Here is a 27,038-nt window from a genome sequence, read left to right as displayed (position 1 = left end):
TTATTGGTAAGCAGACCTTCACAGATGGGTCTCTTCTTGTTGTGGTGTGAGGCAGTCTGTTGGTCTTTAGGGAGATCTTCCAGGCACCATTTCAAAGGTCCAAAGCTCCCTTGTGGCAGTTGAAAGGATACGGTAAGATAATGTCCGTGAGATAATTCCCCAAATTAATAAAGGCCTTCCTTGAATGTTCTCTTTTGGTCAAGGATCCCAAAGAGTTTTGCATTCATCAGGCAAGGCTCGGGTGATACTCTGCATAGCAGATGAAATGTAAAATTGAATGTTTAAACCTTGCACTAAAGGGCTCAATGGAACCCAAATAAATGAATTGCACTTTGTGAGTTGACCTTTCTCTTCAAAAGGGTAGGGGTGTGTAGATTTTGTAAACAGCTGCCACACAGCATACCTTTTGAGCTATAACTAACAAAACTCAGACACCAGCAGTTTAACTATTATTACTGCTTGTTTTAATATGGCTCCAGTTTTCAGAATTGCTCTGTTTATATGTCAGCTTTTTCAACTGAATAGCTTTAATAGCTTAGCTTTCTCCTTGTTTCTCTGAGAATGGCCTCTGAAAAGGACCCCAGCTCCTAAACACGCGTGGTGATGGCACATAAATAACTTTTTATTGTAACACAAGAAAGGCACAGCTTTTTCAATTATTTTTACCTTCTAATAAATCCCAAAGCTTTATGCAAAAATGCATTTCATGGCTGCTTTCAGTTTCGCAGCCTCACACACCAACTGAAAACACTCAACCCTCCCCCACAGAAAGTCTCTCTTATAGCTCCCCAAGTACACTGCTGTGATTTTCACACAATTTCTGTCTTCACATGAATATAAAAACAGAAGGGCTTTCTCCCTCTCTCTCTCTCTCTTTTTAAATTGTGAATTAAAAAAGATCCATTTATTGTTGAAAAGCAGCATCTGAAACTATGGTCTGGGAGTTATGATGATGAGAAAATATTGAGTCCTGAACACAATGCCTCCTGTTTCTGGAGAAAGGTTACTTATACCTGGGCTCAAAGGGGCAGTGCTAAGAAATTGGGGGATGGAGTGAAAGGGAGCCAGTGATCAAGGTATGGAGATAATTTATCCCTAAAAGTGATTACAGCAGGGCCTTTTGATGCCAAATTCGAGGACTTGGGCTGCTAGACTAGGTCATCTGAGTCACCCCTTTTGCCTCCTCTCTCAATATTTTTTAAAGATGCAGTGGTTCAACCCACTGTATCACACTGCTGCCCTCCCCCCACTTTTTATTGTGAGAAAATACATGTAACATAACATTTGCCATTTTAACCCTTTGATGTATATGCTTTGAGAACATTAACTACATTCATATTACTATGTAATCATGTATCTCCAGAACTATTTTCCATTTGTTGTTAAATCATGAACCACTTTAAAGAATTTTTAAATAATTCTATTTAAACAAACTTTCGATTAACATGTACTATCTCTACGTTTTTATGAGGCACAGTGCAATAGCTCAACATACATACAGAGCAAAAGCCAATCAAATGACATAACCGGCCTGTCCATTTCCTTATCTTTTCCTGTGTTTAGAGCCTACCAGCTTATCAGCCTACCAGCTCCTCTCTTCCAGTTCTTTGTACAGTAAGCATTTAATACATTGAGTCTGTGATTATAAAGTGAATTGGAAGTATGTTATTGAGAAAGAAATTAGAAGAAAAGAAAGAGGAAGGAGGAAAATATTGCATTTTTGGAATCAGATCTATGAAATAGATGAAATCTGTTCTCTGTATATTTATAAATTTTAGGCTTAACAATCAATCAATCAATCAATATATGGTAAAGAAATCAGGTTAAGCTGAATCCTCACTATGGTATCTACCTACCTGGAGCTATTCAGTATACTTTCTGTTCCTTGACTGTATCTCTGTTCTGAATTGGACAGATATCCCACTAGTTACAGCATTTATCTTATGGAAATTTAATCTCTGCTATTCTAAAGCAAAAAAAAAAAAAAAGGTCATCTTTTCACATAATAAACACACTATTATGAACCGTGGTCACCTCATTGTACTATGGAACCCTAGAACTTGTCACTTCTGTGTTTGAGTGAGTGTTATCCAACCTCCCTATGGTAATCACTATTCACAGTTTAGACTGGCTGTGCTTTTAACTTCTACATATGAGAGAGAACACATACTTTTTGCTTTCTGTGTTTGGCTTATTTCCTTTCACATAATGATCTCCAGTGATATCCACCTAGCTGCAAATGTTGGGATTTCATTCTTTTTATGTCTGGATAACATTTCATTGCGTATATTTACCACATTTTCTCTACCCATTCATTTATCAATGGACACTGTGGTCGATTCTATATCTTGGCTATTGTGAATAGTGCTTCAATGAACAGGGGAGTGCAGGTATCTCTTTAATAGGCTGATTTCATTTCCTTTGGCTACATACCCAGAAGTGGGATAACTGGGTCATAATATAATCTATTTTTTTTTAGGATTTTCCATACTGTTCTTCATAATGGCTATGTAAATTTGCATTTACACCAATAGAATCTAAGGGTTCTCCCTTATCTACATCCTCACCAGCACATTTTATTTTTGATTTTTTTCATCACAGCCATTCTAACTAAACTAAGATGATACCTCACTGTGGTTCTGATTACCACTTCCTGATGGCTTATGATACTGGGCATTTTTCAGGTATTTATTGGCCATTTGTATGTCTTCTTCTGAGAAAGTCTACCCAGATCTTTTGCCCATTTCTTAACAGGAGTGATTTGTTGTTGGGTTGTTTAAGTTCCTTATAGGCGCTGGCTGTTGATCCTTTGTCAGATGCATAGTTTGCAAATAGTTTCTCCCATTCTGTTTGCTGTCTCCTCACTTTGTTGGTTGAGGACTATGCTATTCTGTCTTCTTCAACTTCTTTTTCACTTCCTTTGCTGTACAGAAATATTTTGATATAATTCCATTTGCCTGCTTTTGCTTTTGTTGCCTGTGCTTTGGGAGCATGACCCCACACATCACTGCCTATGCAGAGAAGTCCAATTCAGTGCGATCCACTAGGTTCTCCAAGAGAGCAGCAATAAGGATAAGCGTGCTCTGGATGGACTCAGTGCTTGTCCTGAGTCTTGTTCTGTCAACAGCATCCCTACATGGGCTGAACTAAGTCTCACGATGACCCTGCAAGGTGGGTAAAAACTGTAGCTTTCAACATTTTGCTACTGATGAAGTGGAAACACCCAGTAGCCAGGATACCTTCCCCAGTGCTGGCGTCCACATGGCAGCCGGGCACACTGCATCTGCAGGTCCCACATTAGGTGAGGTCAGTTCATCGCGGCACAGGCATCGCGGCTCCCCAGAAGCAGAAGTCCGACTAGGATGTAAAAAGCTTCTTAGCCCAGCCGCCCTTTTGGAAATCTTGACCCTTTGTGCACTCCACGCATCCCCCTTCCCCCAAAGCACTTCCAGGGCAGTAGGCCTCATCAAATGTTCCTGCAATGGGCACCAGGACGTGCCTTGACTTCATGTGGGTGAAAGCCTAAGCAACACCAAGGGCCACGGGTTCAAAGACACAGCCAAGTTCTGACCCTCACGAAGCTTCTGGTGCACAGTGACCTGCACTTCTTTGGATCCAACAGCAGTTCCTCTACAGGTCTCTCCAGTCCCATGCTAGTTCTTCAGCTCTTCTCTCTCCTCTTCAAAAATGCCCTCTGTTCATTGCTCTCCTGAGGGGACTTGGTCTTGGCAAATATCAGTCTTCCTGGCCAGCTGGTCCCCACGAGGCTCTGCCAATAGGGGCACTCGGGAGGGGCGGGAGAAGGAGGGGGCTCTTTTCCAGGTGCCTGGACTTCCTGCCAGCCACAGCTCTGTCGCCAAGGTAGCAGGCGTTGGCTCCAGCTGATAGCTCTCTGTGTCCCCAGAGCCACGGGCTCCGGCAGGGCAGCGCTCTCCTTGGAAGTCTGAGGCCCTGCCTGGCCACTTCTGGGTTCTGAGAACCCCAGTTGCTCCCTGTCATCTTGCAGCTCCAGCTGTACCCCGCGGTTATTCCTCCGGTGTTTCTTCATTCTTCTCCCTTTTCCTTTTCGGTTTTCTAACTCCCTGTGGTGCGAGGGGGGATTCAGGTTTCCTGAGGGACCCAAGTGACACTTTTGCGGACTCTACCTTGTGCACCAGTTGTTTGCTTTTTACTTGAAAAAGAGAAGCGCTGTGCAATGACTCTCAGCTGCTGCAGACATCTGTCAAGTTAAACAGGAACTGCTTCCCCGCACTTCGTGTGTTTGCAACACTGGCTTGGTAGTCATTAATCAAATTAGCCAGTACTCTCCCTCCCTCATGCTAACAGGGTAACGTTAAAAATAAGATGAAAAAACAATATATCAGAGAAAAGACTTAGCGTCCAGAGAACAAGGCCCTTTCGGGGGACCTCTGGAAGACCCTGCATCGTGGCTGCACAAGGGGCAATCCAGGGACTCCAGCCATATGTTACTTGCTTTGCTTTTCAAAAGCGACCTCACTCTTCACTCAATCAAATGTCTACTCTCCATTTCAATGGCTACGTTGTCTTCTCAATCTCCCATTTATCTCTTTTCTCCTGCTTTCTTCCAGGCTCTTCCTCACCTCCCCTTCCTGAATCCCAGGGGAACTTCCACTAGCTGCGTTTGCATTTTCTCTGGGGACAGAGTAGAAGAAGGTAGGGTAAGCAGGTGGAGGGCCGAGTGCTCGGGGCTGTGTGGGCAAGCGCTGGGAGCTGTGAGTTCAGCCTCTCTACCGGCACCATCTAGACAAGAAGCGCAAACTCAAACAGTGAGAGGCTGGGAATCTTCCAGGAGCTACTGCACTCACCATACTGTGATTCTGCCACCTGGCCATGGACTTGGCAGAATGTGAGACTCAAGTCAAGTCAGAGAAAATCAGCCGTACCTCTTATCCCAGGAGCCTATGTAATGCACCACCCTGTCCTCTTCGGTCACTTGTTTAATAACTCTCTTGATCATTATTCATAGTCTTCATTCATTCAGTTAGCGCTCATGTAACTGATTCGCTGCTCTTCTAAAGGGCGAGACAAGCCAGGACGCAGGATGTGACACAACCCTGCGTGGATGCAACTCAGAGGGCACCTCGGTGACTGCTTACACCTGCTCTCCGCCGCACCTCCCACTCTGGATCCCAGCCAATTTCTCTGCTTCCAGGCTTGTTCTCTCTAAGGCATTTGTGTTCTGTGACCACAGTGAGACTTCTACAGTGCAGATCTCAGTCTGTCAAATCACACAGGAGGTTAGCACACAACAGATACCACCCCTGTCCTAAGGGTGGCATCCGAGGACTTCATGACTTTGTCCCCAGCTCTTGCTCTTCCCCTCTTCTCAATCTCACCATTCCTTTGCACTTAGACCTCTGCCAGCATTTTGTGTTTCTACATCCTCCGTGCCGGTGCCACGCTGTCTTGCACCTCAGCACCCCCTGCCTGGGATGCCCCATACCCACGTCTTGATCTCTTCAGTTCCTCTGTGGCCTGTAGTCCTAAGTCCTAAGTTGGCTCCTCTGGGAAGCCATCCTGAAAGCCCCAAGGCTGACCTATAGATTCCACGCTTACTGCTGCCTGCCATTGACTGCTGCGTGTCATTGCTTGTGTCTCGGAGTTTCCCTCACTACGCCATAAGCTTTCGTGGGGTCTTCAACTGCCTCCTCTTGGTCTTTGGGCGTACAGTAGGTGCTCAAACAGAGTACATGGAATGAGCGGGTTTGTATTTTTTCCAGATACCATCACAAAGTTATTGGGCGGACTCGCACTTCATTTTTACTACCTCCGTTAATTAGGGAAAAATAGCAATAATTTAAAGAGCCAAACAAACTTACCAGGAAGAGTTTTCTTTTTAAAGTAAAATTTGAATAAAGGATTCTTTTCATCTTGCTATCACTGCAGTAATATAAATGAAGTAAATTAATTTTAATGCTCCCAGGTACTGATTCTGTGTCACCGTGGTTGACAGGATCCAACCAGACTTTAGGAGATGGCATTTGACTTTATGGAAGTGAACACTATGCACGCATTTACAATTTTACAGGGACTTTAAGCTGTCATGCTGAAAAATGTTTATAAAACATTAATCAAAAAATGCCTCTTTAATACAATGCATTGTCTGAAAGATGTTAGAAGGCGCATGTTGTAAATGGATTCTTTTTCTGACTAAAGTAATTTCCAGCAAAGGCATTTCCCCGTTGCTCCACAAGTACACTGTGTGGATAGATAAAGGGCACTTTCTCAGCACATTACTACCTGATCCAAGCACTTGGGAAATCACTAATGTACAGCGTGCCATATTTCCGTGTCACACATGACACATTCGTCTAAAACGCTCCAACAGGGTTTGACACTGCGGCATATTCCATAAGCAGAGCTTTCAACTGACATCTGCCAAGCTGGAACTTCAAGCAGCGGCTTTCTGCTTCTAACAAGCAAGTAAGGCTTTGCTTTTATCCTATACCCAGGATGGAAAGGATAAAACAGGCCGTACAAGAACAAGTTTCTTCCCCCCTATTTTAAATATGTTTATTTCATGTTCCCTGAATTAGAAAATTCTGTTTGTAACAGTGTTGAAGTTTCAACAACCACTATTTCCTGGTGGATGGGGAGTTTTTCTTCCTTTCCTTGAGAAACTGCTATCTTTCCTCCTGGATTAAACACAGACTTTTAATTTAAGCCCCACTGGAAGCTGCTCTATTGTTCGCGATATAAAAACTGTCTCCTTTCCCTCACTTTCCGGAGTTCATTGCCATGTGCGTGCAGTGTTTCCAGCTTTCATTAATTCATTCACTCATTCATTCCTCGGCTTGTGCAGAAAGTTCTTTTAGGGCCTCTGCCGTCTGTGAAATGCTGTCCTGCACGCGTGGGCTCTAAGCAGAGTAACACAGCCAAGGTCCCCGCATTCTTGGGTACTGCCTTCCGGAAGCTCTTGCCGCCAGCTACCCCAGCTTCCTGCCGTCTGTCTGGGCAGCCCCTACGGTCATTTCTACAATTCACAACTTCGGGATCAACTTTGACAAATCCCATTTGTCTTCCTACCTCTAGATCCAGTCACCAAATCCCGTAGATTCTCTCCTCATTTACCATTCCTGTTCCCCTTCAGTTTTCACCGCCATCATCCTAATTCCATTCCTCATAAAAATCAAACCAAGGTTCCCCTTCCCGCCCCCTGACACTGCTCCACATCTGCAGTCTCTTCCCCTCATCAATCCTACACACCACAGCCAGATTAATCTTCCCCAAGCCCACATTAATTAAAGCCAATACCCTGATCAAAAGCTGCGATGGCTTTCCAGCGCCCATTCATCAACTCCTCCACCTACGCAACTTCGGCGAAGGGCATTTCCTACGCTGCCATTTCTAAGTGCTCCTGCATGCTAAGTGCTTTGCCTGCATTATCTCACTTAATCCTTACAAGAGCCTTTTGAAGTAGCCAGCCATGTTCCCCTTCAAAGAGGAGGCCACTGAAGCAACTTCTCTAACCCTGCAGCTGTTGGGTGGTAAGGGCAGAGGTGGACCCCAGTGTATTTCCTTTGAATCCCTTAACTGTGTCGACTCCAGTAAGCCAAGCCTTCAACCGTCCAGACTCAATTCATCGACTCAGGTCTCCCACTTCCTGGTCTCTGTCGAAGCTGAGCCCTGCCTGGATCTCGTGCTTTCTCTCTGTGTACCAAAGTCCTGGGAGTTTACAAAGGCTCGGTTTTATATTTTTCTCCTCCGTGAAGGTGGTCTTCCTATTGATTTGTCTTTTGAAGAATGACAGCATGCTTCCTGGTGGCATCAGTTAGCACTTGATTATGCCGCCATTATTCTGTGTATGTGTGTGTAGTTTTTGGTTTAGCCTGAACACAGGCCAAATATATCTTCCTTTAATTGTCCTGCCACATTTAAGCACAGGGCTGCTACTCAAAACATACAAGATAGATTTAAGAACAAATGCTACAGTAATGTTTGATAAATTCAGGATTTAGAACAAATAATGGCTGCTTCACTAGATTTTGAAGAGAGAATATTTTTAAGCCCTTGTGGGAAAGGATTATATTTCATAGTACAAAAGTATTTGATATGGTGGAAGGAAAAAAACAACTGGGCTAACCAAGGACCACAAAATTTGAAATGAGTGGAGTAAGAGAGGAAATATATTGAAAGACACCTTTGAGTCTTCTGAAGCCTGATATTATATGTACTTTGCCAGCTAGTTAAGAGCTCCATATCCCGATCACCTGGAGCACTGCCCATCTTTTAGAGGCTTCATCCGCCTGAACTCACGTTACTTGCTTTCCATTTAAATACTTTCTCGACTTTTCACTGAGTTCTGGAGGGAACTGGAATCCAGTGGCTTCCTCCATCAGTTGTCATGGCGACGTCCCACTTTTGTTTAGCTTGTTAGAAGCATGCACAAGTTTATTGTCCCAATGTCCTATGCACTGTCACTGGAATTCCATCTCTTCTCTCAGAAAAGCTCATGTGTGCATTTAAAATTTCCTGGGAGAGATGAGCTCTGCCGCCCAAACAGAATCCAGGGCGGCAGTCTCTGGACACACTCTTCCCAGATGTCACCCAATGCCAGCTTTGGTGTGCTTTTCCCTATCACACACAAGCATGTACACACACACACACACACACCAGCTCAGTCACAGAAAAGTCCAACGTACTGGGCTGGCTTATTTCAATTACTAAATCAAGTGGCAGTTATGCGCAGTTGCATTCTGGAACATGAATGAAGCCATGCTAAGACACGACTGTGGTTTTGGGATGCGAAGAAAGGCTTTGCTTTCAGTTAGAGTGATCCTAAAGCAAGGCCATTTCAGTAACAATAGCTGTTATCTCTCACAGGGACTTATCATTTATCCTGTTATTTCACACAGGGATTTATTATTTATTCTATGTAGCACCTACATTGAGGCTGTACGGTGTAGCAGTTAAAAAGTCTGATACACGATCAGAGAATCCTATGTTTGAGTCTCGTTTAAATCACCATTTACCACTGTGTAAGCTTGGCTGGGTAAGTTATTTAACCTCAGTTTTCACATCTGTAAAATGGGTCTATTTCTCAGACTTTTTAAAAATTGAAATAATGCACAATGTCTGGTGTGGAGTACGTATTCATCTATTATATGCCAGGAACTCTTCTAGGGGCACTGACAAAAGGCCTTGCCCTGAGGAAGCTCAGGTTCTCCCTTGTGCATCTGGGGGAGAAGACAGAGGGCTCTGTGCCAAAGGCAGGCAAAGAGCAGACTGCATCCAACAACACAGTCATGGCACAGAGCAGTGAGAAGACATGCACAGTTATCCAGGAAAATAAGGTAAAATGAACCCAGAGAGCAGTCTGCTTCTGCTACGTTCTATCTCATTGTTTTTAAAGATTTTTATTTATTTATTTGACAGGTATAGTTACAGTGACAGAGAGAGACAGAGAGAAAGGTCTTCCTTCCACTGGTTCACTCCTCAAAATGGCCGCAACAGTCGGCGCTGTGCCGATCCGAAGCAGGAGCCAGGAGCTTCTTCCTGGTCTCCCATGCAGGTGCGGGTGCCCAAGCACCTGGGCCATCCTCCACTGCCCTCCCGGGCCACAGCAGAGAGCTGGACTGGAAGAGGAGCAGCCAGGACTAGAACCAGAGCCCATATGGGATGCTGGCGCCGCAGGCGGAGGATTAACCAAGTGAGCCACGGCACTGGCCCCTTCTCTCACTTTTAGAGGGTGTAAAAAGAAGAAAGCCTACTTCCGGGTGGATGGGAGTGGCATGGCTGTCTGCCAGAGGCCTGCTACAGCAGTCTGGCGCTGCTGTTCAGTCTGTATGGCTCCTAGTGTCACATGCTGGCATAATCTTCGCTATGCAAGGACTTCCCTCACTCCCATTTGGGAAGCCTCCAAAGGCTGGCAAGTCAACTTCCTGCCAAGTCCCCCAGGAAGGGGACTGGATGTCACAGATCATGTCACCTGCTGTCATTGCCTCCAGACTAAACAAATGGTTTTTTGTTCAAATTCTCTGAGGTATTTTAACATTTATTTTATTTATTTACTTCAGAGGGAGAGAGGGGTGGGGAGAGGGCGAGGAGGAGGGGACATTCCTCTCTGCTGGTTCACTCCCCAAATGCTTGCAATGACTGGGACTAGGCCAGGGCTGAAGCCAGTAGCTGGGAACTCCGTCCATGCCTCCCAAGAAAGTAGCAGTTACCTGAACCATCACTGCTGCCTCCCAGGGTCTGCACTGGTGGGAAGCTGGAGTGAGAAGCCAGACCTGGGGAATCAAACCCAGATACTCCAGTATGGGATGTGAGTGCCTTCACCACTGGGCTAAATGTCTGCTCTCTCTGAGATATTTTAATACGTGGATGGTGCTGCATTACCCTTGCCATGATTTACATCTTACTGTGTGTGTGTGTGTGTGTGTGTGTGTGTATGATTTCTTTTTCAACTGAAAACTCCTGCTGTATTATCTCAGGTGCATCCCGCCATGGCATCAGGGCCTCCATTGTTGCTTTATGGAACACAGAAGAAAACATTTCTATCCCTTTTATACAAAAAGCCATCCCAAATGAAGTACAGGTAAATAATACATGCGAACTAGAGCTCTCCCGTGGGTTTCTCAGTTTCCCACCACTGGGCTCGTGGAATCCACATGGATTTAGCACTTTCAAATTGCTGAGTGCCAAGCTAACAGCAGCAGCTCTGGGACGTGTGACAGACCCCCTTTGCTAGGCCTGTAGCAGAGAAACAGGACAATCTTCTACGCGTTTAACAGGTGGGCACAAACAGAATGTTAACGTCCAAGCTGGGAAGCCGCAAAGCGTCATACGGTGATCTCCGAGCATGCCCACTACGGGCCACTGCCCACGGAGCCCACTACCGCTTTCCTGCTGCTCTGCCTCTTGCAACAGAATCACCTTCAGCTCAGGCACTGGGGTGGGCAGGAGTTCATGTCAAACTTCCCTAAGAGACTCATACTCCTGCATGTATTAAAACCTTTATCTACAAAGAAGGGTCAGGCCGGAAGAGGAGGAAAATGACCAAATGTAAGTTTACAGACTTGATGGCTAAGGCCAGTCTTAAGAGAACGGAATCATCTTTCCAGGAATACAATCTTCAGACTGCGTCAGACCTGCAGCAACCTCACCTCACGCAGGATGGCAGGAGCTGAACCTGGGGCTCATCTTCTGGGCCGTCACTTGCTGTTGGGAAGGCGGAATGCCGACTGATAGTAACAGATGCTTATGCAGTGCCTCTGATGTGCCAACCCGCTTCACCTCTCACACCCACAGAGAGCAAAGCCACCAGTATTCGATCCATTTCTCAGATGAGGAAAGTGCCATGGTGGATAAATGACCACACCCAGCCAGCAACAGGCTGCAGCTGTGTGTGTGTGTGTGTGTGTGTGCACCCACGCATGCTCTCTCCTAACCAGTGAGGTAGCACCTGCACTGCCTGGGATGGTTATTTGTGGGAGGACTTAGGGACCCGTAGCAGGGACACATGAGAACATGTAGTAATGGCAGGAGAAAACCCAAGTAAAATATTATTTACACAAGAAAGGTCTGGCAGGGAGAGAGAAAACTCTTTCAAAAATGTGTTTGTGGCCCAGCAGGCTTCTAGTTACTTTGAATAAAAGTTGGTTGATGATCATTTTCAGCCCAGTAAGAACTGTAAGATTGGGTTTCAGCCTTCACTTGCCGGGGCTGTAATTCTATCGCTCTGCTCAAAGTTTCATGTAAATAAAGGTGCAAAAAAAGCCCCAAAATGAGCAGCTGGTGTTATTTCTGGTTTGAAACAGGTATGTTCTGATTGGAAGAGATGTTTAATGAATGGCCTGGGCGACTCACCAGATGCTGACAATGAAACATTTAACTCCAGCATTGACGGCTTCTGCCTCAGATCATCAGGTACACCTTCACCTGCCTGAAAGCCTTGTAGGAGTAATTAGCAAACAGGGAATTCAAGAATGAATCAAAGGACAGAGCCAGGAAGCCTTTGTTCACACACTGGCCGGCTCTTCCAGGAGGAAGAACAGGGCCGCCATGCTTATGGGGACAGGGCGGGCAGGAAGGAGTGAGGGTACTTGTTCCCCTTTTTCTAGGCTGTGAATGAAGAGCTGTTCAACTTCTAAAGGGAAACTCTAGCTACAGTTCACACCCACAGGAGGGGAAAGCAGCAGAAATAGAAGGGTGATTTCATAAGACAAAAATAAAACAAGGTCACAGGCATTTACCTCGGTCACCAGCACAGAACCGGCCCCGTCTGCCTGGCCCTGGAAGGCCTTGTCTAATTTTACAGATTTCTGGTGGGAGTTGGAGCCTTACATAAATGAAGAAATACAGTTGGATCTTTTCAGAGTGAGGCAAAGAGAGGCTGATTGTGTGACTTGAGTTTTCACTAATTTTGCCATAGGCCCCATCGAGTAAATTTAGTTTTGCCTAAAATGCTGCATGGATAATCTTAGAAGTAGACACAGGAACTTCTGAAAGGCTTCCAAGTCTTAGTCACATGACACACACAAGCCATGCCATAAATGCACAGTCACTGTTTTAAATGCATCTTTTGTTCTGTTTTGTCAGTGTGGCCCTTAGTCATCGTCTGACACAAATGTTCATCTTGATGGTGCTGTGTCTATGAGGAAGAGAAGCCTTGGAAGAGGCGGCTTCTTGTGAGTGGAAGAATAAGGCAGTTTTTGATTTGGGGATTACAAATCAGAGTTACTTATCCTCAGCGCCATCTCTCTTAGAAAGGTTGACTCGGATGGCTGTGGTTTATCGCAGCTGGATGACACTCTGACCGCCCACTCCTGGCCTTTATTTGTTCTCAGTGCTGTACAAATCAGGGAGGTAAGACCTCACTTAGAAAACCTCTGGGTGGAGGAAGGAATGAACAAAACTCTAGAAGAAGTTATTCCTGGAAATATTTTTTCCCAGTTTTTCTAATCTCAGTTTTCTCCTGCGAATACTTAAATTTTGCTTTTCAACATTTTTAGACAAATGGGTAGTCATAGTCCCAACCTTGCATCCCCTTTGGAATACGGTAAATAAATGCACACAAATGCAGGAGATGAGTGTGACGTGTAGTTCTCCACCTCGCTGTGTTTTGCCGTTGCCCAGGGTTCCTGGCTCTGTCCTGGGTGGTTGAGCTACAAGTGTGGGGAGGGGTTCTGGTGCCTCTGTTATTGGGCAGCTGTCAGGTGATTCTTACATAAGCCAGGTTAAAAAGCCAGGTCTGGTAATACAGTGGGCAAGAGGACCCTGTAGGTAGACAGCTGTGCCGCTGGCTGTTGGCTGTGCCATTTCCTCCCTGTGTGAACAGGATGAGCTTATTGGACCTCCCTGAGGAGTGACTTTCTAGTTTGTATGATGACATCAATACCTGCTCACGTGCAGGGCTGTTATGACGATTACATGAGACACAAAGGCAAGTTAAGTGCCACATGTACTACCTGGTACACAGTAGGTACCAAATAAGTACTGGGCCCTTCTTTTAAAGCTTCAGTGTCTTCACACCTGCTCTCCGAGACGGTGTTCACCCGAGCCAGGTGAGACAGGAGAAAAGTGAGGCTTGCAGGTTAGGATGCCTGTAAGTCTAGCAGATTCAGATTCCAGTTCACTTGATTATCAGCTGCAGCTCCTGCTGTCCTGTCCTCCGGAGACTGGCAAGTTCCCAGCCCTTGAGTTCTCTCCTTAGTGAGATCTAACCCCTCGGTTAGTGATCTCACCTTTTGATGGCTGAAAATGTCATCTACAGGCTACAAACTCCAGCCTGGCTGCTCTGAGTGGTAAAAAGATGTTAGACGCAGCAAGGTCAAGACTGGAGTCTTGGGCTGGCGCCGCAGCTCACTAGGCTAATACTCCACCTTGCGGCGCCAGCACACTGGGTTCTAGTCCCGGTTGGGGTGCCGGATTCTGTCCCGGTTGCCCCCTCTTCCAGGCCAGCTCTCTGCTGTGGCCAGGGAGTGCAGTGGAGGATGGCCCAAGTGCTTGGGCCCTGCACTCACATGGGAGACCAGGAGAAGCACCTGGCTCAGATCAGCGCGATGCGCCGGCTGCAGTGCACCGGCCATGGCGGCCATTGGAGGGTGAACCAACGGCAAAACCTTCCTCTCTGTCTCTCTCTCTCACTGTCCACTCTGCCTGTCAAAAAAAAAAAAAAAAAAAAAAAAAAAGATGGAGTCTTGATCTGCTTCCACTTCCCTCGCCCACCACGAGGAGCTGCTCCTCTGTTGTCTTCCCTAATGTAATAAATGGCAACTCCTTCCTTATAGCCCTGGAGATCAAACATCTTTGATTTCTCTTCCTTTACACATACATCCAATTCGTTAGCAATTCCTCTGAACTTTGCACTCAAAATATATCTAGAATCCAATGCTTCTTACCTCTGCCACGGCTATATATGCCTTTAATCAAACTACTGCCAGTTCTCGCCTGCATTGAAGCCTCAGTGCTGCCCCCGCCCACCCAGCCCAGATGGCCAGCAGCCCATCAGGATCTTGTCCCTTTTCCTGTCCTTCCAGTGGCTTCCTCCTTCATTCCAAGTAGAAGTCCTGCCAGCGTCCAAAAGGCCTAACCCAAGGACGCCCCCTCGCCTGCCGCCTTTCACCACTTCTCTTCTGACTCTCTCCCTGCACTCCGGCGTCCTTCTCCTCCCCCCCCCCCCCCCCCCAAGCACGCCCTGCCTCAGGTTCTTGGCCTTCCCTCTTCCTGCTGGTTGGAGTCTCCTTCCCCTAAATAGCTGTGTCCTTGTCAGGTCTCTGACCCAAGGTGCCGCTTAAGCCTGAAACCTTCCCACCTTATTCTCTTCCTGGCTTCATTCCTCCCCACTACACTTACCACCGCCTGTGTGCCTTATCTTACGTAAGTGCTTGTCTGCTTATGACCACTGAAAACTAAGCCAGACAAGAGCACGCAGTTTTATTGTGTTTTGGTTACCAATGTATCCCTGAAGCCCAGTAGAACAGGCCTGGTGCACAGTAGGCACTGAAGGAGCTCTCATTGAATGAATCAAGTAGATAGGGTTTTAACAGCATCTTTCCATTGGTAACTTACAGAGCAAAACCACAGCGAAGGCATCTCTGAGAAGTGTCACCACTATAGAATCATTGACAATGCCCAGCTTCAGTGTAGACGACATTCCAAATCAAATGTAACAGTGTATAGGGCTGGCCGAGGACAGGGCTGGCCACTGAGGTCACTCAGGATGTGGCCTGAAGTACTTCTCACCTGAGGGTGGCACTGCTGAGCAGCACCCTGAGACCTGCGCCTCCCCCCGCAGGTGCTGCTGAACCTCCACTGCCTCCACCTGTGTACAGCAGCTTTTCTTAAAAGTATTTATTTGAAAGGCAGAGTCAGTCTCTGTCTCTGTCTCTCTCATGCACACACACACACAGAGAGAGAGAGAGAGAGAGAGATTAAGAAATTCTATTATTTTATCTGTTGGTTCACTCCCCAAATGGATACAATGGTCAGGACTGGGTCAGGCTGGAGCCAGGAGCTTGGAACTCCACCCTGACTTCCCACATGGGTGGCAGGGGCCCAAATTCTTGTACCATCATCTTCCATTGCTTTCCCAGGAGCATGAGCAGGAGGCTAGATCAGAAGTGGAGCAGCTGGGACTCAAACTGGTGCTCATATGGGATACCTACATTGCAGTCAATGGCTTAACCTGCTGTGCCACAATGCTGGGACCCATAAGCATTCTTGACCAATATCATGTTTATGTTTGGTTCACTGCCCTTTTGGTAGCACTGACTTCTAGAAAGCAATGATTTTTAAAAATTTATTTATTTAGGTTACTTAAGAGATGGGAGATGGGGAGAAATCTCTCATCCGCTGGTTCACTCCCCAAATGCCTGTAAACACCTGGCACCAGATGGTGAAAGCCAGAAGCCAAAACCAGTCAAGGTCTCCATGTGGTGACAGGGACCCAGTTACTTGAGCTACCATCTGCTGCTTCCCAGGTTCTGTATTAGCAGAAGCAGGAATCAGGAGTGGAGCCAGGACTTGAGCCTAGGCTCCCTGGTAGGTGATGTAGGTATCCCAACCAGTGTCTTACCTGCTAAGCCTCAGGCCCACCCTGGAAAGCAGCAATTCTAACTCGTGTTGCTTTTGTGAATGTTTCCACGGCTCATTGCTTTGTGAGATTCTTTGAAAAAAAAAATCACATAGACTTCCCTTTCATAAAGGGATTTATACAACTATAAGGATAACTTGAAATGGGAGGCATTGCAAAATTACTTAATCATGCTTCAAGTCTACCCACAGCTTAGGGAAACCTGGTCTCATAGACAGTGAGCTGCAGTGCTGGAGTGAGGGCAGGGCAGGCTGGCTCTTCTTTGGTTCAGATGATACTTCATGAAGTGCACTTCAACATCCATGTGCTAGGTTTACTGTGCTGGTACAATGAAAACGCAAAAGGGCTGTTGAAGTTATGCAGAAATATGGGAACCGCAGCTCCAGATGGGAAGAACTAGGGCCTGGGTTTTAGCCTTCCTAGCAGGACCACCGGATCAGATACTGAGACCACAGGACAAGGAGGTGTGTGATTCCTGGAAACCAGGGGCCAGGCCTACTGAGGTTTTTTTTTTTTTTTTTAATCTTTATTGTTTATTTATTTTTATACAGCTGTTAGTAATATGTTAGGAACACTTTTGTCCTAAGTACCTCCTTTTGGCTAATGAAGACCTAAAACGTATCTGTAAGTGGGGGTACACTGGGGCCAGGCTAGGGTTAAAAAGGACAACAGCTAACATCCACTGAAGGGTTACCCAGGCTGGTTCCTGCCATTGTCAAAAAGTACTGCACAGCACCTGACTGGATGGCTGCTGGGTCAAGTGCTTCCCAGACAACCTGAGCCTGGGTGCGGAGCCCAGCTCCTCTGGAAGCTGAGAGGTGATTCTTGGGTGCGTGTAATGGAATGCCTTTCACCTCTTGATGCGCGTAATACTCTCTTTTTAAGTGTGTTACAAATATCTGATGATCTCAACTTAAAAATGTATGAATCAGTAGTCCTGGGCTAAGGCTGCATAAGACAAATATTTTTAAATTTTTAGCAAACAAGTTGCTATGATTTTACAGTGTGTTCTTTGAGGAATGCTGATTTTATAGTGTCTGAAGAGCTCAAGATTCCAAAGCTAAATACTTAGGCCTTTCACAATTAGAGAATTCCTGACTGGCAGAACTAGAAGGCTCCAGAGGTCACCTAATCTGAACTTTTCATAGCTGGAGAGCCACAGGCCTGGGCGGTTCTGAGCACAGGGCTCTTTCTGCAGAACCCACACAGCTGAGCATAGTGGCGAACGGTCAGAGGGGCCAGGTCAAATCCCTTTGGAACCTCACTTTCCTTATCTGGGGTGACTGTGGGAGTCACGGAGCAGGTGCAGGGGAAGTGACCTACACAAAGCTGGTCGTGGCTGAGTCCTGGCTTCTTCCCTGCAGAGGATGTAGAGCAGCCAAGAAAGCTGAAGGTAGGTGCAGGTTAGCCATCCCTCCACAACCTTGCCAGCAGGTTTTAATGAAAGTGAGCTGACCCCCAGGCGAGTGTCTTTAAACTTATCAAGTGTTAGCAGTCAAGTACAAGAACAGTTGATGCAACCTACTCTGTAAACTGTCTGTCCCCTCCCTGCCCCTTCAGGAGCTCTCCCGGCACCTTGTGGGAGGAGTTTCAGAGCACACACCTGGCTACAGGATGCCCGGACTCTCTCTGTTAGCCTCGGGCGACCACGGGTCCTCCTAACAGCAGTTGGACTCAGAAACAGTAGGGAATCAAGGTTTCAGGACATCCCCAAGGATTTCACATGCACGCTGTAGGATTTGTCCCACTCTTTCAGCAAGTGGGAAGTGCCTCTAGTGCTTTTAGGGCAGTCTGCATATCAGTAAGAGTTCATTTATTACATTCATCGTGCAAAGTATCAAGACAGTAATTTCACCAATCAAAATCTACTTCTGAATTGATTATGCTAACTAGTAAAGTCTTTGGTTCATCAAGATATAGGGAAAAGTATTTGCTGTAGATGACTGTAAAGAATTTCCTTTCTGATGAAATAGTTAACACTCCAGCAAGAATTTTCCATTAGAGAAACTGGCTGTCCCTGGTGCTGAAGTCTAAATTAACTAGTGCATATGTAAGTACTACACTGTCACCACAGAAGCATTTTAAAGTAAATTACTTCATGTAACAAACACTTAGCACATGTAGGCCTATTAAGTACCTAAATAATGTTAGCTGTTGTTATTACTATCGAAAATGTGTTGAATAAATCAACAAAAGGTAGAGAAACAGTTCTATAACATGAATTAAATAATAATCTAAATGAAAGTAATCTTACATTACTTAAATCAAGACTTGCTCTTTTTACTACTTGGTATCAGAAACTTGGGTTGAAGTTTAGAGAAAAAGAGACAGCAGAAGTCAAAGCCTTCCATGGCAACTCTTTGAGGCAGGGGACAAAACCTCACTAAACAAGGTACAAAGGGCCTCATCTTCAGACGTTGGGTTATGATCCGTTAGTGAGGTGCAACATAAATGATGGGTCACACAGCACAATGTATTTGTGAATGTAGGTTGTGGTTAAGACTGCTTGCTAATCCCTGGTATAGAAAACGGAGAGGAGGAAGAGAAGTGTGAGGGTATCAGTGTCGTTCTTCCAGGAAGACTTCTGGCTCCTTGTTAGGATGAGTGCCACATAGGGTCGGACTGCAGGCTCCTCACAGAAGCTACCTTATCCTTAACTTCATCTTTGCTGCTTGGAGCCCTGCTGGCTTCCTCTGGGGAACAAATGCTTATCACTTAGAGAATTTACATTTCTCCCTTTCTTTAGGAAAAGTAGAACAAAACGATAGTCTCTTTCTCTCTTTTCCTTCCTTCTTTTCTCCTTCCCTCCAGGAGAGAGGAAAGAGGGAGAGGAGAGATCCCACCTGCTGGTTCACTCCCCACCTGCCCACAATGGCTGGCTGGACTGAAGCCGGGAGCCAGGACCTCTAGGTTTTCCAGGTAGGGGACAGGGACCCAATGACTGGAGTCACCACTATTGCATCCCAGGATTCACATTAGCAGGAAGCTGGAGTCAGGAGTCAGAAGTGGGTGCTGAACCCAACCACTCTGATATGGAATGCAGGCATCCTAGCTCATGTCTTAACTGCTAGGGGAAGCACCCACCCCTCCCTCGTGTAAAGTTTTGTTTTAGTAAAATCTACTGTCTATAATTTCAGTGGTATCTTTAAAGATCTGTAAATGTCAGAAGCCACCACACTGAAAATGAGGCTGGCACCACCCACTTTAAGTAGACTATAACTTCTGGGACACATGGAAATAGATGTTGATGGAAACAATTATAGGTGTGAATATTTTAAAACTAACTTATAATGAGCAAGATATCCAGAAGTTATTTTCTCTTTATAGTCTTTTTTTCTTATAAAATCTTTTAAGATTTGTTTACTTATTTGAAAGCCAGAGCTACACAGAGAGAGGAAAAGAGACACAGAGAGACTCAGAGAGAGAGAGAGAGAGAGAGAGAGCACTTCCATCTGCTGGTTCACTCCCCAAATGGCTGCAAAGGCCAGGACAAAGCCAGGCTGAAGCCAGGAGTCAGGAGCTTCTTCCAGATCTCCCACATGGGAGCAAAGGCCCAAGCACATGGGCCATCATCTGCTACTTTCCCAGGCACATTACCAGGGAGCTGGATTGGAAGTGGAGCAGCAGCCTTACTCACTATGCCACTACACCACAGCGCTAGCCCCACCATTTTGTAGACTTTAAAGAGCTTTCCTATACTATAATCCAAGACAGTTCTAGACATTAAGGAGGCCTGGGAATCTAGTCTCTGCTGGCTATATAATCTGGGATGAATAAAAATTTCTATGATTTCATTTTTCATATGCAAAGTAAGATAATCAATACTGATCTAATAATTCAAAGTTGTTCAGGTAACATGCTTAAAACATTAAGTGCTTAACATGTTCAGGGTTAAGAGCTTTAAAAAAAGGGCTGTGTAGGGGCGGGCATTTGGTCTAGTGGTTAATATCCCAGTTAAGACACCTGCATAGTACACTGAAGGACCTGGGGTCAATTCTCTGCTCTGGCTTCTGATTCCAGTTCCCTGCTGACGCAAACCCTGGGAGGCAGCGGTGATGGCTCAGCTAGTTGGATTCCTGCTCCCCACATGGGAGATCTGGATCGATTTCCAGGCTCCCGGCTTTGGTCCAATCAGGATGTTGTGGGCATCTGGGAAATGAATCAGTGGATGGGAGCTGTCTCCCTACCTTTCAAAAAAAAAGTACCGCTCAATTGGAGGGTAGTTTTCTTAAAATAATGTTTTTTAAAAAATATATATGCCAAAATGAATCACATGATAAACTTCAGGGGAATACTAGAAATGCAAACTTGCATTTCCTCTGAAGAAAATGATCCCAATGTTATGAAATGATCTTTATAGGTCCAATTGTAAGTCATCCTTTAGCATTCTTGAAAAGTTTCCAATTAAAATGGAAAACAAAATCCTTTTAAGTTTGTTTCTCTGAAGACATTCTTGGGAGTGTCCTTTCCTTCACACATGCATGAGGGTCTCCAAAGAGTTCAGGGAAAATATGTATGATTAAAACAACAACTCATGGATTTAAAAACATGCTGTACATATAAGTGTATCTTTCAATTCCGTTTTTTCACAAGTTTTTTGAATACCCACCTAAAAGTGAAATTGTTATTATCTTATGGAGTGGAAATATCCACTGTAGACTCTTAGAAACTTAAAACTGGAAGGAATCTCAAGTACTGCTTTGCTCATCTCATTGTACAGACTAGGAAATGAGGCCTATCAAGTGCTTTGTTCCAGTTTTTGGTGAAAGAACTTGAACTTGAATTCAGATTAGAATCAGTATGTGGTCTTCCCAGAAATCTATATCTACGAAAAAACTATGTTCTTTTTTTTCTTAAATCTTTTTGTTTATTTGAGAGGCCAGGGAGAGGGTTAAGAGAGGGTGAGAGACAGGAGAGAGAGAAAGGAGAAGGGAGAGGGGGAGGGGAAGGGAAGGAGAAGGAAAAGAAGATGATGAAAAAGAATGAGAGAGAGAGAATGCACTAGAGCCTCTATCAGCTGGTTAACTTCCCAGACGTCTGCAACAGCTGGAGTTGGGCCAGGAGCTCAATCCAGGTCTCTCGCATGAGTGGCTGCCTCCCCGGGTCTGGATTAGCAGGAAGCTGGAGGCAGGAGCCACAGCTGGAACTCGAACTCAGGCACTCTGAGGCAGGATGTGGGTATTTCAGCCACTCAATGGAACCCCTGCTTCCTTCCTCCCCTTTAACAAAAAACTACATTCTTTGAGCTAAATATGTAGTTTCCTTTCACATTTCAGTCTTGTAACTGTGTGAGCGTGGGCCCACAATGAAACATACACAACACAAGGCACTGTCGCCTGAATCTGTCTTGTACACAAGTGTCTGCCAATGCAAGACACACAGTGGACCTTTAGTAAGTGCTGAGAATGTAGACAGCATCCATTGATTTCAGAACCGCTTTTGCAAGTAAGAAAAGAATTGGGAGTCTCATTGTTGACTACCAGCAGATAGTTGGTATGTTCTGAAATTACATGCTTTCCTTTTGCTACTTAAAAACATTAAATAGTAATACAAACATACATTTAACTTACTTTCTTTGAACATCCTGAAACAGTCTCTTTCTAGGTATAGTGGGAAAGTTTTCTACGTACATTAGAACTATAGAGAAGCAAAGAGATTTGAATACTCAAGAGAAAGAGAACCATAAAATACAAGTAAAATACAGTTTCCGCAGGATATCTGGGATGGAATTTCTTTCTTGGTGGGTTCCATTGACTGTGTACTGAGCCACTCCTAACTAGAGAACACACTGCTTTTCAATATCTGCTATGTAAACTATTTTCTCATGATTCCACACATATCACCATCAAACTGGGGAATAATTTGAGAGAGCTCCTGGTTTTCTGGCACCCCACAGCCCATGATGCCATCTTGGTGAATATAAAACTACCTGCAACCCTGAGCTGAAACTAGGGGAGAGCAGCAAACAAGCCCTGTAGTATTGTTTTAGACGAAGCACGGGGATAGCACTGCACTTGCTCGGGCCTCCTCTTTCTTCCTGAACGAACTCCAGGGAATGGCATCATGTCAGGCTTTCCAGATGGATTATGTGAAGCCATAGCTCAATGTCATTTTCAATAGGAAGCCTCATAATTAAAGGTCAAATAGTCACTTCATCTGCAATCAATCAATAGAAAAAGTACTAATACGAAGAACTAATCAATCAATGGCAAATGCGCTAATAAAAGCAATGAATCAAATTCAGTATGTGTGTAATGCAAGTACATGGAAGAGAGTGAGACAGGGCAAAAGTGAGAACAATAAAATAAATTGAAGGTGCATATATAGGAGAATACTCAGAAAGCTTCTCGAGCGGGAGTCTTCACCTTTGGTTCACTGGTTGTGTGGGTTATCACTGGGCCTGCAAAGATTTATTCTTAAATACAAATACTGGACATAATAATGAGTGGTCCTTAATTGTTAAAGGCATATGTAGATATGTGTAAAATCACTGGAAGAAATATGATGACAGTGATTGCAAAAGGGAAAAATAGACCTCTAAAGTACCAAGCGGGCACATCACAATCTGCTGTATTTCATCTTTGTCTGAGAGGTGAGAGAAAACATCACTCTAAGAGATCACTCCTGAAATGTCCCCCTACTTTCTGAAACATAAATTCCTCACACTCGGTGTGATGTTCTTTCCTTTCCTTGCAGGTAAGAACTTCCAGTGGGACAATGTTCAGCATGTAGCTCAGGTCACTGTCATGGTGTGTCCTCCAGACCAGGCATGTCAGATCACTAATAGAGGGAAACATGCACCGGATCTCAAAAAGACGGTCACGGCACATTTACAGGGCTTACCAAATCCCTTCTGGCAATGGCACGCAAGTATCACCTGCTACATGCAGAAATAACTATCTGCAGAAATAAGGGTGGTCTCTCTGAGATAAAGGAAGCAGCTCAGAGGCTATTTTTATAAAGATTACCCAGGAGGCTGTAGGAGGGAAGCCAGGCATGACCAAGGTGTGGCAGAATATTTGAGTAATAGTGAAGTAGAATATTCAAAGTAAAATTCTCTAATCTTAGAGCTAAGGAAACTGAGGTCAGCTCCAGTATTTAAGTCTGACAAGTCCAAGAGAGCTTAAGTCTACCTTGTTACAGAATTAACGAAGGATTTATACTCTATGGTTACTAGGTACCACACTAGTATCTTACTGGAGTTTCTACTTCATGTGAGAACACTGCAAATGCAAACAAAAAATACAACTCAACCCAACCCTTTGCAGCAAAAATAACTACTTCTGATTGCTGTTCAGGTCATCTGCTTGCCTGGAAATTAGCTTTCAGAAAGTATAATATAAGAATGGAAGGGCATGGCTGTGGGATTAAGAGAAATGAAGACACACACACATCAAACACACACACAAAGGAAAGAAAAATAAGAGTGACTGGGTAGGATTTTGCTTATAGTAAACAACAAAATGCTGGTCGCACCGCAGAGTACATCATGGAGATGCTTCTTATACTTTGTTCTACGCAGCCAGCTCTATATAGCACAGAATATCAAGAGGAAACAAAACACATCCATTTTGGTTTTCCTGTCAAAAGCAAATCCCTAGGAGTGGGCCCATTTGCAAAGTCCGTGGCAGACATGCAGAAACGTATTTGGTGTGGCATGGTTCAGTGAGAAGTGCAGGGACGTGGGCTCACTTGGTCCCGCTCTCTGTACATCTAGGTGGCTGGCAGCACCTGCCTCTCACTCTCTAACCTTATAAAAGGCTCAAAGGTTCCAGAAGACCTGGAACACTGGACACCACATCACAGTAAGATACAAGGGAAAGAGGTGCAAGATGATTTTTTGTTTGTTTCTTGAGGTCACCCACATTTGTTAAGTGAAAGTCTACAAGACAGGGGTCAGGGCACTAGGACCTTGGAAATGGTAACATAGTTTTAAATAATATTGCTAACAATAATGAATAATAATAGTTATTGCTTATAGATTGCCTACTGTGTGCCAGGTAGCACAGCAAGCTCCCGTGGTGGCCATTTCATTGAGTTCACAGCAAGCTATGTACAGAACAATCATTATACTCTTTTGGTCATGGATTGACTACCTGTTATCTACCAAATACAATGCCAAATACCTAACAGATTTTATTCTTAACCTTTACAGTAAAAATAATCATTTTTTACAGTAAAAATAACCAATAACCATAAAAAGTATTATGCTGCCCATGTTATGCATGAAAATCTAAGGTCTAGGAAGATTAACTGATTTGTCCAGGTTCACAGAACCATGGTTGGAATATGGTTCCCAAAAGCTCTTTCAACTTTAATTTCATGATGATTAGGAAGAAAATCAAACAGACTGCAATGCATAAATAGTATATACATAATTTATCCCAAGAAGCTAAAGTCCTAGATAACAACTGCTTCTCTATCTCTAAATCATTTTCCAAACTTGGTGAGGCTGACAAAACACTCAACCCGACAAACATATTTGAGATTAGTAAGAACAATATGAAACTTCTTCACTTTCTAGTTTACTGATGTAATTTCTTTAAAGTGAACACACTTAGAAAAATATCCTAATTGCTTGTTCTCTTAAGTGAGTCACGTGTCAAAATGAAGACTTATTTTTAACGTAAGTTTTTTACCTTGAGATGCCTTCACACCAAGGAGTTTGCGAATGATGTAGAGTTCAATAAGGTTTCTGATTACTTAATAGCTTTTAATGACTAACAACATAGATTCTGGATATCTAACTGGTTGTTGGGATAAAGCCACATAATTAGATAAAATCAAGTAGAAAATAGCACTTTTCTTCTTAGTCTATTTTTATCCATTAAATAAACTTTTATTTCACTTTCTGTGCTAATCTTACTGAGCTAATGACAATTATATTGTGTTTCCTTGTAGCAATAACACTTTAAAATGAACTTTAGGTTAATGTCAATATCAAATAGAGTAATAATCTTATCCCTATCTTGCTTTGAGAAAAGCAAGTTAACATCTCTCCAGAGGTAATTCTACATCTTTGCAAAGTCATTTTTTTCTAGCTCTTTTTTTTTTCTTTAGAAGCAGTCCCCTCCAATCTATGGCCTTACCCCAGTGCTAAGGTTAACATTTTACATTGGCAATATTTTATGAGAAGGGAAAACATGACTGCAAATTATGCTAAGCCCACACCATTAAACTGAGGCCCTGATGGCTGGTTTGATCAAATAACAGTGTTTCAATGCGAGACCCACCCTCACGCTGCTATTGCTCTTTCTCTAACAGGTGATTCCATTTAATTTGAAATTAAATTTCAAAATCATAATCTATAACTAGAGGAGGGCAACATACAGTCTTCATCTCTGTGAATCACTTACCCAGTGTGAGGGATTTGTGTGTAGAACAGAAAATGATAGCCACTGTATCTGCTGGCGTGAAGCCCGAATTATTCCTAGGGACAAAAATAATTTTTTACAAACACTTTAATGAAAAGCCTTTTGAACATACCCAAATCAAGTGCCGCACCTACCTTCATGTTAACCTGCCCTTGACCAGTCCTAGGGACAGACTTAATGTTACACCCAAAAGTAGAGAAGTGTCTGAATTCTTGCTAGAAAATCACTTCTGAGTCATGAAAAGGAGCACAGTTAAAAAAAAAAAAATGTGCGTGCGCTCTTGAGAGCACCTATGCAATCAGGCCATGGTACAGACCTTTACAAGTGAGTGCAGCCAAGAGCTCTGCTGGCTAAGTCTGCTGGGTATCACTCGGTATTACCCAAGGCTTGGAAGAATAAATGCACCTCCAGAAACGCTTTCTCAAGGAGCAGAACAGGCTCTTGGAAACAAACACACACTTTTGAGGACATGATATGAACAAAGGTTTATTGTCGTTTTTTAAGTAAACAAAATAATCATTTTTTTAAGCAGTTACTATGTGTCAGTTGCGTCTGCAAGGCCTTTACAGATAAAGGTAATAACCTCAAAAGGTAGCTGATGCAACATCCCTGTTTGCATATGAGAACGCTGAGGCACTTACTCAGGGCTCATTGCTGCTGAGCGTGAGAGCCAGGATTCAAACTGAGGCTGGCTTCTGTGCCTCTGCTCTTAACTATGTTCTGCTTTGTTACACGATATGTAAAGCATACAAAAAAAAAAAAAATCCTGCCTAATGAAAACTGATCGCAAATTATGGTGGCGATCAGTGCTAGGGGCAGAGTGTCACAAGAGGATTTCCCAAGCTGGGTTACAAAGGGCTCAAATGGTTAGGAATGTAATTATTATGACTGTGCCCGTATATTTTAGAAACGATTCCTTCCTGTAGGACCAGGGCTTGGCCATATAGTGACTCTATTCATTCCCTGCCCTGAACTCTGGCAGGAGAGTGAGCAAAGGGAAAAGTGCTCCACAAACTGAGTGTGTGTATACAGTTGCCAGTACAACAATCTACCCATTGTTCAGGATCACTACAGCTCCCTTAGTAACCGCATCCCCCTGCATAACCTTTGCTGGGAGAGAAATCTTCCCTAAATAAACCCCACATCCTGTTTCCTTTGTTACTTGATCACTGGAGAGGACAGGAGCCCACTCCTGCTCCCCGGCCCCCCCCCCCTCCCCCTCCCCTTGTGCACCAAGAGAATACTCCAGAGGCCCTGTGGTCTCTTGTGCTCTGAAAGGGATGTGTGTTCCTGCTTCCTAAGCAGCCTGGCTTCTGGCTGCTATTTAGGAAGAACGCCCCACGAGGCATCCCTGGTGTCTCACCCGGCTGAAGGTTCTCCACGGATCTGTCCTACTTGGGTATAAAAAGATGGCCCTGCGTTTCCACATTCTAGGCTCACTTTTATATTGTGACGCCACTACAGATTCTTAAACACTGCACTCCATGGCTGACATATTTCGCCATCATTTTATTTTCTAAGGGGATGGCCTAATGGGGAAGGGCTCCGGGAGGGTCTGTGAACTCAGAGGCTGAGGGAGACCAGCACAGGGGAATAAGCGAGGGGCG

The 27,038-nt window shown here is 44.5% G+C and overlaps 1 protein-coding gene across 3 annotated transcripts in view; it reads right to left on the bottom strand.

The window, feature by feature from the left end:
- SLC10A7 (solute carrier family 10 member 7) overlaps positions 1 to 27,038 on the bottom strand; it is a 290,033-nt gene that overhangs the window by 5,059 nt on the left and 257,936 nt on the right. For all 3 annotated transcript variants that reach the window (XR_011378229.2, XR_011378233.2, XM_002716919.6), the window contains one exon: positions 25,414 to 25,487. Coding sequence is in view for 1 of the 3 variants with exons in the window: in XM_002716919.6 (XP_002716965.1) it covers positions 25,414 to 25,487 (74 nt within the window). In the remaining 2 variants the exon portion in view is untranslated. The remainder of the gene's footprint in view (positions 1 to 25,413; positions 25,488 to 27,038) is intronic.

The sequence above is a fragment of the Oryctolagus cuniculus genome, chromosome 8, assembly GCF_051225735.1.
Source record: "Oryctolagus cuniculus isolate XC-2025 breed Fujian yellow rabbit chromosome 8, ASM5122573v1, whole genome shotgun sequence".
Taxonomy (NCBI): Eukaryota; Metazoa; Chordata; class Mammalia; order Lagomorpha; family Leporidae; genus Oryctolagus; species Oryctolagus cuniculus.
Note: the sequence above shows the minus strand (reverse complement) of the source record. Positions and strands in the feature narration are given on the sequence as shown.